Raw genomic sequence first — 16,163 nt, 5'->3', positions numbered from 1 at the left:
ACAGAAGGAATGGTTTAGTTGACTTAGGAACTCTCTCCCAGCTCTCCGTTTCTATTATCAATGGAAAATATATATTATATGTGTGTTTATATACAAACTACATAGAGTATGTATATACTATATATAGTATGCAGTGTATACAAAACATATATATAGTATAATATACTATTTTAATGATTTATCCCAAGTATTTATGTAGATAATTGGAAGCTCAATGAATGCTCAAAAAAAGAGATGAACACCTAGAATTTTTTCATGGGGTTCTTGAGTGTTTGTGTGTGTGTGTGAGAGAGAGAGAGAGAGAGAGAGAGAGAGAGAGAGAGCAAGAGAAGCCTTAGACTTCTGGAAGGCCCAAGTTATTCAGAGTTCAGTTTGCTTTGGAGTCCAGCAACTGCTGAAGCCTGGAATTGCCCTCTGGCCACAGAGAGGCAGCTGATGGACAGGAAGGAGTGGAGAGGACTGTAGTAAGCTGAGTAGTCTCCAGGATTCTGCTGGTGGAGGCAGCTGCCTTTTCCCTTTGGAGGCACAAGACTGAAAAATATTTCTAGAAGTCTGGAGCTGGGAGAAGTGAAAAGCATGGGACCAGTCTGGAGCCTAAAACTCAACACCCAGAAGGGCAAATGCAGTTAAAGGAGCACAGAGAACTCTAAGATTTGGCTGTGAATGTTTAAAAGAGGAGACATATGCTGTTAAATGCTAATAGCAGCCAAGAGGAATAAGACAAGCCCAGCTTTCTTCCTGAGTCCTGACACATCTCACTGTACTTCTTGACTCCTCTGATGGTTGAGGTTCTAACATTCACATGAAAAGTGAGGCAGTTGCATGAGCCCAGCTCAGCAAGGGTTAAATGCAGACCAGATCCCCTAATGAGCTGAATCTTTGCATTCTGTTGCACAGGACAGCTAGATGAAATAACAGTTTATATACCTCTCCTCTCTGCCTAGGGAACCTACCTTCCTCTTTCAAAGGACGAAACAGATAAGGAAATTTTATACTTAATTGGGAAAAAAGATGGGGTCTTTTTTCTAGTCCTTTCAAAACCGTTTTGGTTTTAGGCTTAGTGAAGTCTGCGGAGACCCAGTCGGCATCTGGCATGAAAGGCATTAATTAAGAACTTCTGGTCAACTTGAGACATTACATTCCGAAACACAAAGGACTCATTTGGAAGGCCCCTCCAAGTGCACATCCTGTCAGTCGACAGTCTCTGCATTGATTTGCTGGCTATTAAATGGACCAGTGGCTCATTTTTCACAGTTTTATGAAGGTACAGTTCATGTGCCTAAGGTTCACCCTAGTAAACATGCGATGCAGTTTTTTAGTCAATAAGCATAATTGGGTGCCTATCACCAGAATCCAGTTTGGGAACATTTTCTTCACTCTGTTTTACCCTGTTCCCATCTGGTCCATCTGGTAGCCGCTTATCCACAAACTGCCCCGTTTGTCCTTTGTGGACATTTTGTCTAAGAGAAATAACAGTTATATAGTTTCTCGTATATGACTTCTTTCACATACCATAATGTTTCTATTGTTTATCCATTTTTGTAGTATACTAACTACTCATTCTTTATACTGGTGAAGAATCTCTCCTGACATGGAAATGCTACATTATTTGTCCATTCACAGTTTGTGGACATTTGTGTTGCTTTCAGGCTTCGTTGTTGTTGCTGCTGTAATGAATGCTGTGATAGTGAACAAGATTTGTGAACAAGTGAATACTGTACTGTGCGCATTTTTTGTCTATGAGCACACATTCTTATTTGATGTGAGTGAATTTCTAGGAAGAAAATATGGCTGACGCATATAACAAACTTGGCTTTTTAAGAAACTGCCAAAATGTTTTCCAAATTGGGTGCGTTTTTAGGTACTACTCTCAGAAAAGTAAGTGGGTGTTAACTTTTCTATATCCTCACCAACACTTGTTACTGTTTATCATCATTATTATTATTGTTATCCTAGTGAGTGTGAAGTAATATATCAAACTAGATTTCAATCGCATTTCCTTGATGACCAATCATCTTGAGCACCATTAAATCTTAACACTAAATGGAAATGTTGGGAATATTTCAAAAAGGCTTATGGAAAATGGAATTAACATTTGTTCATTTTGGTGCAAAAAATTGGACATCCATTCGTAATTTTTAACAGTATGCATTTGTGAACTTTTTAGTAATCTCACCCTGTATAGGACACAAATTTTTTCCTGTGCACCAGAATAAATTTATATTTTAGTCTTGTTTTTCCTGAACTTTTAGGTGTAACGCATGCATAAAACTAACATGAATAAATTTAATAGCATATTTATTGGTAAAAAAAATAGCTACAGGAGGATTATGGAGCTTGCATGACTGATTCGTTCATTCATGTTTCATAGTTTTGGAGGACCTGGGTATGCCTACAACTGTGTTAAGTTCTGAGGATGAAACAATGAGTAAGCCATGGCCCTGCCTTCAGGTATCTTGCAAAGGCCAATCTTGAAGATGGATGTGATAGGTATTGCAGGAAGTTAAAGTAGAGTAGAAGCTTGGAAGGGGCGCAGGCATCTGCTTTATCACCCAGTGCAGGGAGTCCAGGAACACGGTAGGTAATGTTACGTGCGTTCCTAAGGATCTAGCCGTCATTAACCAGGCAAAGATTGAAGAACATCATCCAGGTGGTCCCAAAGCGAAGCGGACAGATAGCAGGAGACATGGAAGACAAACACATATTTTGTGTCTGGTAAATGAGTGTAACTTCAGACAGCAGGATTGTAGAGGGCCGGAGGACAAGTTAGAAGGGCAGTGGGAGACGAAGCTAGCAAGAAGGCAGGGACAAGCATAAAGTGGGCCTCCCGGAGAGCCATGGATGCCTTGGGGGAAGTCTGTCAAGATGAGAGTGCCCTTTAGAAAGTGAGGAGGGGGAACTCAGAGCCTTCCCTTGCAGAAGCTCTGTCAGACCGCATCTGGTCTTGAATTCCTGGTGCTCTCTCCCTGGAATCCAGCAGGGTCTCCTGTGATGCTAAAACTGACCATGACTCTCCTGTGTTTGACAGGTGCTACATAACCCTCACCCAGTCTCTGCACCTGACCATGAGTGGGGCTCCAGCAGGACCGGCAGGCACAGGCAAGACCGAGACCACCAAGGACCTAGGACGAGCACTGGGCATCATGGTCTACGTCTTTAACTGCTCAGAACAGATGGACTACAAGGTACAGGTTGACCCAGCTTTGGGAGGGAGTAAAAAAAGGAGTGGCAGCCCAAACCAGGCATGAGGTTTACTCACTGTCTTACCAGCAAGCTCCCCGGCTCTCACAGCCAAGACAAGTTATCTGCTTGCTCCTTCATGGCACATTTAGCACTTTTGGCCCATGAAACTTGTTGGTCTCCCTGTAAAACTCTGATGTGAGAAAGAGGGGCCGTCCCATGGATTAGGATTCCCACAATGAGCTTTGTGAGCACAAGTGGGTAACTTTGCCTTTTTCATCTTCCTTTCATCCTCTGTCAAGTAAAAAAAAATATTGAACATGCCAAGTCATAAATTCTCCACTTACCCTCAAAGCACAGAAAGTTTCTTAAGTCTACAAAGATGTTTGTCTTCATCTAAAAGCTATGTTGGGGCTCTTCTGTATAAGTGGTTATCCTCTGCCTCCCGCATTCCTGACATCCCATACTAGAGCACTGGTTCAAGTCAACACTGCTCTTACACTGTAGCTCGCTGCTCATGCAGCTGCCAAGCAGTGGAAGATGACCCAAGCGCTTACGCCCCTGCAACCAATGTGAGAGACCTAGATGTAGTTCTAAGTTCCTGGACCAACCCTGGCCTTGGCAGACATTTGTGAAGTGAACCAACAGATGGAACATTCTCTCTCTCTCTCTCTCTCTCTCTCTCTCTCTCTCTCTCTCTGCCTTTCAAATAGATAACATAAATCTTTTTGTAAAAATGACAATTCTGGGCTGATGTGGTAGCCTAGTGGCTGAAGTCTTCGCCTTGCATGCACCAGGATCCCACATGGGCAATGGTTCGTATCCCGGCTGCTCTACTTCCCATCCAGTTCCCTGTCTGTGGCCTGGAAAAGCAGTAGAGGATGGCCTAAAGCCTTAGGACCCTGCACCCATGTGGGAGGCCTGGAGGAAGCTCCTGGTTCCTAGCTTCAGGTTAGCTTAGACTGGCTGTTCACTTGGGGTGTAAACCAGCGAACAGAAGATCTTTCTCTCTGTCTCTCCTTCACTCTGTAAATCTAACTTTCCAATACAAGTAAATGAATCTTTAAAAGAAAAAAGTGACCATTCTCCAAAACATCTAGTAGGGACAGAATATTCCACAAAGGCAGATGTGACTTCTGTAAACAGAGTTAACTCTTACTCATAGCAAGAGATGCCCACAGAAGACAAATGTGAAACTAATATTGTTCATTCAGTCAGGCACTCATAAATTTTTAAAAATGAATGCGTTATAAATTGAGTCACATAAAAAATCAGAAAAACAAAAGGTCCACACAAGAGATATCCTTTTCACACCTGGACTTCTTCTTTTGAAAAATGCAATAATAGTTTGTCTCACTAACTCATTACCTTTTTTTTACTATGTTTTGTATATTTTTGTAAACTATCTTCAGAGTCTTTTGCAAGCAGGAGGACATGTAAATAAATTTAGAGTCAAAAAAAAAGAAAACAGTTGCATTCAATAGATTAAATATTTATATATTATCATGTGATTATTGACTGTAAAAACTAATACAGAAGCAATTTTGAGATTGCAAGATTACACTTGCAGTTAAGGAGTTATAGAACTCTTCAAATGATCTATGGCATTAACAATTTCTCTAGTATCTAACTGTGCTGTGCAGAGTGGAGATTGCTGTCGCACCACATTTTCTCATTGCAAGCAAACAAAATTAGGAGCCAGAGCCAAAACAATTGCCCTCCCTAGGGGGTGGTCTGCATCCCTCTAAATTTTGACGCAGCTTCTTTTATTGATGAATACGTGGAGCTAATCCATTTTTTTTTTTAAGCAAGCCTGGAAGAAAAAGGAATTTTGCTCCTTAGGTGAACAAACTCAGCTTTAGTGATTACTTTAAGCTTCTATTCCGTAGTTGGGCACCAACAGCCTTGCTGCAATAAGTGTATTCTCCCAAGGGGCACATGCTGCAAGATACACTTAGATTTAGATGTGAATGATGGTGGAAAGTCATACCTTGTGTAGCAAACAGAAAGAGATGACTTGGCTCTATGGCTAATGGTCACTAAAACTGCTTGCTTTAAAATCCTCTCAGAAATAATCACTGAAAAAAAAAATCAGCTCACCAGTGCCTTAAAGAGGACACAGGGAGAAGAGACCGTCTGAACTGTGAGTGCAGCTTTGGGTCATTAGAGAAACCTCAGTGGGGCACAGTCATAACAGAACATGCCAGAAAGAAAATGATCTCGGGCAGCACACATCCCTTGTAACCACACAGTCACACTCAACTGTTTGCAGACCATCCCTGCTCTGTGGCAGCCAGCTGTCCAGTGCTGTCTTTTCATCACACAGTTCTCCAGCGTTGAGCTAACTTACTGAGTCTTGCCTTTGCTCAGCATCTCTGGAACATCATGAGAGGACACCAGACATCGGTAACTAGGGAGATGGAGGGATCACACATAATAAATAGAGGATAGCTGTGTGATACAGATGCGTAGATGGATTCAGGGCAGTAGTGTAGATAGACGATAGACTGGTGATAGGTCATACATATCACACAGACGAGAGCTGTATGGAAAAAAAAGATGAAAGAGGTGAAGGGGGACAGTAAAGGAGACACTGTGAAGACACAGAGACAGTGGGAAGTTTCCACTTTACTCCATTAACACTCACTGGAAAACCCACAGTACTCGTCATAGTCTCTGGGCATGGTTGCAATTTTCATCCTGAGCTGTTCTTTATATTGTAGCTGCAGTAGTTTCCCTCTTGACCTCAATTTGGAGAGGCTATGGCAGAAACACCAGATACTCTTGAACCAGCAATGTCTGAGGTTATTTCTGAAGCTCTCCGTGGCATCCATACTGCAGAAGTTACACTTCTCCCTGGGACCACACATTGCCCCAGTTTCTGACACATCATACGCCCACTCTTCCCCTTGCTAACTCTCTGATCCCTCAACACCTTGCTTGCATTAGCCGATCCTCTTTTATAATCTCCTGGTTTGTGTGTATGCTAATGACTCCCATGTTGTTGTTGTTTTTAAGATTTATGTATTTTTATTGGAAAGTCAGATTTACAGAGAGAAGGAGAAACAGAGAGAAGGATCTTCCTTCTGCTCATTCACTCCCCATGTTCAAAGCCAGGAGCTTCTTCCAGGTCACCCACACTGGTGCAGGGTCCCAAGGCTTTGGACCATTCTCTACTGCTTTCACAGACCACAAGCAGGAAGCTAGGAGGGAAGTGGAGCAGCTGGGATATGAAATGGTGCCCATGTGGGATCCTGGTGCAAGCAAGGCAAGGACTTTAGCCTCTAAGCTACTGCGCCGGGCCCTCCCATGTCTGTTCTTCACCCAGCTGTGTGTTGGGGTAAATGACAGAGGTGACATAGAGTCCAGAAGTTCTGCTCCAGGCCCTTGGGATAATAAACATCCACCACAGAAACTCCACATTTTTTTTTGGGGGGGGTCATGTTACATGAAGGGGTCCACAGCTTTAATAGCCTTCAAATCCAGTATTAATCGATTAATCATGAATTTTAGTCTATGAATTTCTACTTAGTACTTTTGATCATTTATAAGTACAGGAAAATAAACGATAGAGACAGATTGGTGGATGGATGGATGATAGATAGATAGATAGATAGATAGATAGATAGATAGATAGATAATTGATGTAGAATCATAGATGATATAGGTATAGATATGTAATAGAGATTAATAGATAAGTGATAGATGGTAGATGATGGTCATATAATCAAATGATGAGAAAAAGAGACATTTTAGGAATAAAATAGATATTTTTACAACACCCAAGACCAGTGCCTGGAATTTGCATCTTAATCTCGGTGCATACTCTATCTGAAGTTGACACAACATCCTCATTTTAACACTCTGTGCTAATCTAATCATTTTCTTTCTCCTCTTTGTTCACTGACTGTGTATTACACAAAAATGCAAACCCTTTGAGAGCAGGGTCTTTGTTGTTCACAACTACGAATTTTTCCTGAGGTGGAATGATCCCTGGCACAGAATACACACTCAATAAATGCTTGATTAAGGAATAGAGAAGTTGATTAACTCCATGAGTTTGATAAAAGATGTAGTTTGTGTTTCCCCTTCTCTTTAAAGTCTATCCCACGCTCAACCGACCTATATGGATATTAGACTGATTCTTCCAAAATGTTACTACATAGTCTCTGATTAAAATCTCCAAATATTTCTCAAAATAATTTAAAGCTCCTTAGAACAAATACCTTCTCTTGTAATTTAATTTTCACCCAAAATGGCATCTTTGTCTTCAGATGAATTATTTGCTCATCTTTTTCCTACAATCCACCCCTCCTCCTGGAAAAATTTTTCCTTAGAATTTTGCCTGCATGGAAACTCTTATTCTTTTAAAATTTTTATTTTTTATTGGAAAGTCAGATATACACAGAGAAGGAGAGACAGAGAGCACAAAGAAGATCTCCCGTCTGCTAATTCATTCCCCAAGTGGGCCCAAAGGGCCAATCAGAGTCAATCTGAAACAAGGAGCCAGGAACCTCTTCCGGATCTCCCATAAGGATGCAGTGTCCCAAGACTTTGGGCCGTACTCGACGGCTTTTCCAGGCCACAAGCAGAAGAATGGAAGGGAAGTGGGGTGACCGTGACATGAACTAGTGCCCACATTGGATCCCGGTGTGTGCAAGGTGAGGACTTTAACCATTAGGCTACTTTGCTGAGCCTGGAAACTCTTACTCTATAAACTCAGCATTTCTTATGTGTATTGTAAATCATACCATTTGAAAGACAACTGCATCTTAGATTGTCTATTTCCTCACATTCTTTCCACTTATGCCAAGAGTTGCAGGAGTGTACTCTAACAAAACCAAGGACTGTCTCAGGTGGAGAAATCCTATCCATGTAGCACAATTAAATTGTTTTTTGTTTTGATTTGGTTTGGATTTTTGCTGCAGGATTCTCAAGGCATTCAAATTCTGATATAAATGATAACTTGGTGAAAATGAGTTATGAAGTATAGGTTTTGGCACTTGCTGTGACACTGTGAGTGAAGCCACCATCCGCCTTGCATCCTGTAGGGTTGCCAGTTTGATTCCCAGCTGCTGTATTTCCAATCCAACACCTTGCTAACGTGCCTGGAAAGAATCAGAAGATGAAACCAAGTGCTTGGGCCCCTGCATCCATGTGGGAGATCCAAACGAAGCCCCGGGCTCTTGGATTTGGCCTGGCTCTGGTTTGGCCCATCACTGAATGTTGCAGCCATCTGGGAAGTGAAGCCGAGGATGGAAGTGCTCTCTGTCTCTCTACCCCCTGCAACTCTGTCTATCAAATCAATAAATGAACCCCTTCGTAAAAAAAAAAAAATGGAAAATAAAAGAATGTAGTATTTACTGAACCTGCTTGGCTTTGGAAATCCCTCCCCCTTTAAGGAACATCTCTCCAATCTGAAATTCCACAGAATAATTCTTGGAAATGACTGCAGATATTCACTTCTTTGCAAAATTGATCCCTCTAGAACACTTGGACCTATTCCTCTCTGGACTTCGTCACATTTGTAGTTGATATTATTCATGGGAGCCGCTGCTCATGTTGCCATGTTCTGGTTTTAGTGGCATACCTATTGCCACAGTCTAACCAGAGGTTCTTAGAGGGGCTCAGTTCCGGATTCCTGGGTTTGGCCTAGTGCAGAATTAACCATTGCAGGCATTTGAGAAGTGAATCAGCCACTGAAAGATCTTACTCTGCTTTGATGTGTGTCTCTCAAATAAACGCTTTAAGGAAAGAAGTAATAATACCTACTGAATACATGGACAGAATTTCTCCACTATTGGTGTTTTGCTTTGCTCCATGGTTTACTAGTTCATACTGATTGCCCAGAATGCATTTTAGTCTGAGGAAAATGTTCTTTCCTTCAAAATTATTTCTTTGCCCTCATTTGCAAGGATTTACCTGTAGTCCATTTTGTGTAGATATTGTTTCTCTCCGTTTCCAACTTATTTGTTTCCAAGTTACTTTTTTCTTTAGCTGCTTAGGTATTTATTTGATAACTGAGTGACACAGAGAAAGGAAACAACTGAAAAAGAGAGAGAGAGAGAGAATCCTTCCTTCTGCTTGTTCAGGCCTGCAGGGCTGGTCTAGGCTAAAGGCGGGATCCAGGAACTCTCTCTGAGGCTCCCACGTAGGGCATGAGTACCTGAATCATCACCCAAGGCCTGCCAAAAGATGCCTGAGCAGGAAGCTGAATAGGGAGTGGAAGAAGGATTTGATCCTGAGCACTGGGGTATGGGATGTGATATGGGATACAAGCATCCCAAGTCACAGCTTAACCTAGTACATCATAGTGCCCGTATCTAGGCTTGGATTTAAAGATACAAGACATAACTTTTCCATCAACTCATACCAAAGGCAGAGTGGAAGGCTTTTTTTTTTCATCAGTAGGGTGTAAGAAAAAGCATCTTTTATTCATTGCCTGGGATTCTGAAAGCTTCAGAATCAACAATAACACAGCCCTGGTGACATTTTAAAGGAGTTTCCGTCCAAGTGTCTTGAAAACATTCTTTTGATCCCACGACTTAGGTTGGCTCCCATCACCATCAGACATTTCATGGTTCTTGAAAATTTAATACACATTTCTGACCAGTAGCCTTTAGGGGCTGGGAGTACCTACAACAAACAGGTTGTAAAATGACTTAGACATGTATCGGTAGGCCCAGCGCTGTTGGTAATTTAATCTCTGCTTTTCTCTGCAGTCCTGTGGCAACATCTACAAAGGCCTGGCTCAGACTGGTGCATGGGGCTGTTTTGATGAGTTCAATCGAATCTCTGTGGAAGTCTTGTCAGTGGTGGCTGTACAGGTATGGTGGTGGGGGTGGGTGCAGGTGAGGAGTGGCACAAATTGGGGGAGGGGTGTTATCTCATAGTCTTCATACTAAGCATTGTTGAAAGTCTACAACCCCCTGTTTCCAACTTCTCCTCAGTATCTACTTCCCTTTCTCTCTCATGCCCCTTTCTCCATCTTCCAAAATCAGGCCCAAGGGAGCCCCCCCCTCCAGAAAGGGTCTCTTGCTGTTACCCACCCAAGCAGATCCATCTACTATAGGGCTATGAGGCTGTTTCCTCTCTGTGAAAGGGAGGTCAAGAATCCCTATTCTCCTTGGTATGTGTAAGTGTAAGAAAGGACCATGCAAGTCAACAGAGTTCAGCTTCTTGGAAGGCTCACAAGCTGTGCCTCTGAACTGGAACTAAGATCTCAGCTTTTTCATTTCCTGTTGGCATCTTTGGGCAAATCACTACCAGCCATTCACTGTGTCACGAAAATCAGCAGGTCACTCACTGATCAACAAGGCAATGCCCAAGAACCATTGGCCCTACTGTGTATTAAATAGACACAGCATTTTCCCTATTTTTGAAACTGCTTTGCCTGAGGTCAGTAACAGGTTCTGCAAGATCAATTTGTTCTCTTTTGTTTCTGGAATTAAGTAAATTCAACCTGGAATTCCCTAGTGCTGTCACACTCTAGTCTGGGAAGACACCCACAGGAGACATTCTCAAGAAAGTGGTCTGACAACAGCCGCAGCGGAATCTGAGCTGGTAACATTTAAAATCATACGCCCATCCAAGGAGAAAATTGCACTTAATTATTCACATGGTAATCCAGGCTGGCATATTGGTTCAGAAGCCGCACCAGCTGCCGACAGTTCTCCTCCTTCACCCTCCCCTTTCCTCTCCGCTCACTCTCTGCTGTCTGCGCTCCTCTCCCCAGGAACTTCTACAAAAGCCATGGTGCTTCAGAGTCTTTGTTACTGGCTGTTTTCACATCCATGTCAGACTGGTCAAGCAGAATTTCAATTCTACTCAGGGAGGAGAAAAATGAAACTGAGTGTGGCAATTCCAAGCAAAATTATCTCTGCTATTTTTAAACTGTATAGGTTACCATCACTCCTTTTTTTTTTTTTTCAGAATCTCTTTGCTACTCTTGTAAATCTTAGATTTGCTGTTTGTGCCATCCTGCACTTCTACCCTCTTGTGCCCTTCCATACTGTCTGGCCAGGTGTCCAGGGAGCTGGACTAAGGCAGGAAGTGCAAAAAGTAGAACAGTTAGCAAGGACACCATTGAAAGGGTCCAAGCACTGCAAGCACTGCACGAATGCCCCGGTTTTAGAGCCAAGGGAGCTTCTCATACAACACTCTCTATGGAAGAACTTAAGGTCTATGTAAAAAAACACAGAATTGAAAAAAAAAAGATTGAAGAAGTGGTGAGTGGGCTGCACTTCCTGAACTCCAATCTGCCATTGCAGAAGGAAGCATGCAGTGAGCCAGGCAGTAGCGTAGTAGCACATGTCCCCTGGTGGGGAGGAAAAGGCTTGGAAAGAGAAAGATCCTGGCCAGGGGGAGGGAGAAGGGAGGGAACACAGACTGAGCTATGTCCCTGGAACAGAAAAGGCAAATTAGAGGGGAGTAGAGGGAAAAAAATAAAAAACTCAGGGATGGGGGAGGGTGAAGACAACTCACTCAGTGCAGGGCTGACCCAGGAGCTCCCCAGAGCATGATCTGGCAGACAAAGCCTGACTTCAGCATTTCACTGAGTGAGCCAGATGTGTGGCCATCTCCTGAATGGGAAGACACAGGGACAGCACCAGCTGTGCTCACCAGCTCCCAGCCTAGGAGGGAAAGGATCCTATTCTCCAGCAGGAAACCCAGCCCCGAGGGTGAGACAAGTGCACGGCTTTGTACCGATGATCTGCCCAAACAGAACCTCCACTGTCACAAGTTCCCAGGGGGTCCCTCACACAGCACAGTCAGTGCCTGTGCTGTTGCAGAGCTGTACACCACGATTGTGGGAGAGGATCGGGAGAGCAGAAAAGTACAGTCTACTCCAAAAGACTGGTTCCATTAGGAGCTGCGTATTGGCATTGAGTAAAAGCATTCCACATCTACATCCCAGAGCCCAGAGGGAGACTGTCAAATCAGGAAACTATTCCCAAGGACTGCCTTAGTTCATTTGCTGTTGCAATCACACAAGAACCAACACTGGGCGGTTTAGGAACAACAGAGGTTTATATTGTCTCACTCTTCTGGAGCCTGGGAAGTTCAAAATCAGGTGGCCGCACCTGATACAGGTCTCAGGCTGCCTGATACCAATGAAGGGAAGTGGAAGGCCAAGGACGTACATAGGAGACAACACAGGGCAGCCTCAATTTAGAAGACAGCTCTAACTAGGCCAGTCCCGGAAGAGCAACCACTTACTCTCAGATTCATTTACTCAGTCCTGAAGAAAAGCATGTATCCCTCTTAGCAACCTGACTACTCTTCTCCCAACACTGCCACACGCCAGATTTCAACACTGCTTATTAGAAGGGACACACCATATTCAAAGTGTAGCTAGGATTATACAGATTGTTTTTATATTCCAGGACTCCAAAGTTCATGGAGTCCTGGTTCATGTGTGGGCTCCAGGGACAAGACCCCAGGCCAGGTGGAACAGACAGACGTGGAGAACTCAGGCTCATCTGAAGGAGCCTGAATTCTCCACGAATCAGATCACCCAGGCATGAGCAGCAATCTAAGAATGGACTAGACCATCTTGTTTCTCGGACTTTAGCATGCACTGGAATCTTCTGGAGGGCTGAAAGTATAGCTTGTGGGACTCACATCTGTAGAATTTTTGGCTGAGTCAGTCCATGAGGAAATAAGAATTTGCAGATATCAGTTTCCAGCTGATGGTAATCCTACTCTGAGAACCACTGCTTTGGGGTAAGGTGTTTTATTTTGAGCATCAGTGGAACTTGGGGCACAGATCAAGCTCTCCTGTACCTTGTAGGATGTTGAGCAGCGTCCTTAGCTCCTACTGCATGCCTACAGAAACCTCCCTGAACTAAACAAAAGTGCCTCCATACACTTCCAGGTATCCTATTGAGTGGGGGGTGGGGAGGCATGCAAACTGCCCCCAGCTGAAAACCCTGGTTTTTACATAACTTTGCACTCTTTCACACCAAAAACATCTTCTGTGTGGAAATAGTATCTCTAAATTGCTCTTTTAAAGATTTATTTAGTTGCAGTTCAAATCCAATCATAATTCTTTCATTGCAAGCATGTACTTTGCATGGAGTCCAGCATCTTATGGTCCAGATAAATTCAACAGTTTCTTGGGGAGACCATCTCTGGTCTGAAGGCAGAGCTGGCAGAATATCGCCCCGACCCATTAAAACCCACAACATAACGTCAACAACAGTTTACAACCTTATGGAGTTAATTGACTTGGTACTGAGTGACCAATATGATTAGAAAATGCAAGTTCTTAACCACATCCTGTGATTACTTCATTGACATTTCAATTTTAGTATACACAACTAGCTGCTATACACCTTAAAATGGCTATAGGGTACTATTCAGCTGTCTCGTGTCTATTTTCATTTTTGTATTTAGTAGTTTGTAGTGTTGAAGCATAATTTTTACTGAACTTGGTGGATTTTGGGATAGTCCATGCTGGCTTATAACTCTAACAAGTCATTTGTCAACAGTTGAGGTGCAGAACAGTTTTAGGAGGGGTGTGCAGAGAAATCTTCAATATCTTAGTGAAGAGTAACTTATCTTTGTGTCCTACCTAGTAAGGTATATGTGAGTCCAGGCTAACCATTTCCTGTATGGTACTCAGCTTTCCTTGTTGTTCTCTGTCTATCTAATTTAACTTTTGGCGGGGGGTGGGGGTTGCTCCGCTGCGACCCTGGTGGTCATTGCAAGAGAGGGTAGGGATCCAAAGTTGGAACTAGGTAAGGACCAGAGAAAGTTCCTTTCCCAATTCCCGAAGGAAGTTTACTGTTCTGTTTCTGCGGACCACTCAGGGTTCCTGGCTGTTGTTCTGATGACATTGGCTCCTGCGAGGAAGGATTTGGGCTTCTTCCATCCCTTGTGGGAGAGCCACCTGCAATAAGGTGGAGGAAACCACCATGGGGGAAGGGCATAGAAGGGGTTGGGGGAATCCCAGAGCCTGTGAAACTGTGTCATAAAATCAAATGTAATTTTTAAAGAAGATTTATTTAGTTGTAAGTCTAGAATGATAGAGACAGGGGGAGAGAAAGAGATCCTCCATCCACTGGTTCATTCTCCAAATAGCTTCAATGGCTTGGACTAGTCCAGGTGAAATCAGGCATGAGGAATGGTATTCACATCTCCCACCTGGGTGGCAGGAATCCAAGCACTTGGGTCATCGTACACTGTTTTCGAGGTGCATCAGCGCGGTGTTGGCTCAGAAGTGGAGTGGCTGGAACTTGAACCAGCACTGTATTATGCTGGCTTTGCAAGCTGCAGTTAAGTACAAACACCAAAGCACTGAACTCCTTTATCTCTAAATTGTAGCATGATTCTTTTCAGAGCAAAGAAAAATGCTAAGAAAACATACATTTTCTGATGGGAACTTGCTGGAATGTGATCGGCATGGCACATGTTGTGGTCCCAGATTGCCTGGTTTTAAACTCAGGCTGTCCCACTGGCCAAGTGGCTGCATGTCTGCCTTGAAAATATCTTTAACAAATGAATATTAGCAGAGAAATAATGCTCCAGTGGTTGAGGTATACCTGTCAGGCTTAGCTGTCAGTCATTCTGGCCTACCCCCATGCGCAACTGCACTTGCCTGGGCTCTTGTTTAATCCACACTTTCCCAATCCACCTGCTTCTCCACTGCTGCCAACTAAAGCACCTCTGGACTTTTCCAGACCCAGAACATCATCAATGCTCTCCAACCCTGATTGCTGATACAATCGAACAAATTCTTCCAAGACCCCATTTTGCTGCTAAAACCATGCAGAAATCCCAGCAGCCAAATGTCTCCTGCCCTGTACATGCCAGGCCAGCAGAAACACCCACGCATACCCATGCTCAGATATCAACTACAACCTCCAGTCTGTACAACACTCCCCATCTAGGGACCCTCTACAGAATTTTACACAAAAGCGCAGATGCCTTTATTCTGAGAGCGTGTGATAAATTCTTGCTGAGCATGAGGTGTTGCAAGAGAGAATGCTGAGTAAGAGAAACAGCAGAGGCAGGGCAGGGTGGAGGGGGAGGAAGGGAGTAGATCCCTGGCTGTTGCCTTGGCCTTCATACAATGGTAGCAGAGAAACTTGGAAATGCTAATGAAATGTGCTTCCCCACTCCCCTGCACCCTAACAAGGCTAGTGCGCTGAATATTTTATATACCAGAGGGCTGGGGGCAAAGAAGAGAAGCAGCCTTGATCAGTGGTACAGCATCAAGACGCTGAGGGGACACACAGCAGAGCTGGGTCCCCACTGGCCCAGGACCAGCAGCACTCAATGGGTTTGGCCAGCATGCCGGGTGGGTGCTGGAGAGGGCTTCTGCCAGGAGGACATTGATATTCTGCACATAGAAGAGACGTTTCAGTCTCACACTAATTGCTCTGAGCTCAGATGTGTTCAGTCATTAGAGCTTCGCTTTGAGAAGGGCGCTGAATCCTAATGGTAAAACTGTCACGCACCCTGGCAAACTCCCCTTCCAAGCACTAGAGACAGCCTTGCTCAGTGGAGGATACTGCAGCTGTGTCTGTCAGTCTCTCTCTCTCTCTCTCTCTCTCTCTCTCTTTCACACACACACACACACACACACACACACACACACACACACACATTCCTGAAGCCCTGTCTCCAAGTAATTCATCTGGTTTTGGCTGTGCTGTAGGTGACTCATATATGCCTGGTCCTAACTCTCAGGCTTTGCTGCTGAGGCACCTGGGAGACCAGGAACTCCCAGAGACGCTCTGGAGCCTGACTGAACAAGTCTGAGTGTTGGTCTTTCTTCTTTCTCTTCCTATCGTAGGTCATTTTCAGCACGTGTCTCTAAAGTACTGGGTATGAAAACTGAGTGGCTGCTTTTCACTTCTGTCATTTCATGTGCACCAGAACATAAATTGAGCCAGAACCAGTTTCAGCTTGTCTTCAGTCAGCATTTTAGAAAAAGCCAAGTCTGCTTAGAACGGCACTTGCAACCCTTTGAGGGG

General features: G+C 43.7%; 1 protein-coding gene across 1 annotated transcript in view; it reads left to right on the top strand.

The window, feature by feature from the left end:
- The window catches only part of DNAH9 (dynein axonemal heavy chain 9), a 305,997-nt gene that overhangs the window by 112,930 nt on the left and 176,904 nt on the right, over positions 1-16,163 (top strand). Inside the window, exons 27-28 of the mRNA XM_058676055.1 lie at positions 3,029-3,185; positions 9,903-10,007. Of these exons, the coding sequence (XP_058532038.1) occupies positions 3,029-3,185; positions 9,903-10,007 (262 nt within the window). The remainder of the gene's footprint in view (positions 1-3,028; positions 3,186-9,902; positions 10,008-16,163) is intronic.

The sequence above is a fragment of the Ochotona princeps genome, chromosome 17 (assembly GCF_030435755.1).
Source record: "Ochotona princeps isolate mOchPri1 chromosome 17, mOchPri1.hap1, whole genome shotgun sequence".
Classification (NCBI taxonomy): domain Eukaryota; kingdom Metazoa; phylum Chordata; class Mammalia; order Lagomorpha; family Ochotonidae; genus Ochotona; species Ochotona princeps.
The sequence above is the reverse complement of the archived record's forward strand: the minus strand, read 5'-3'. Positions and strand labels throughout refer to the sequence as shown.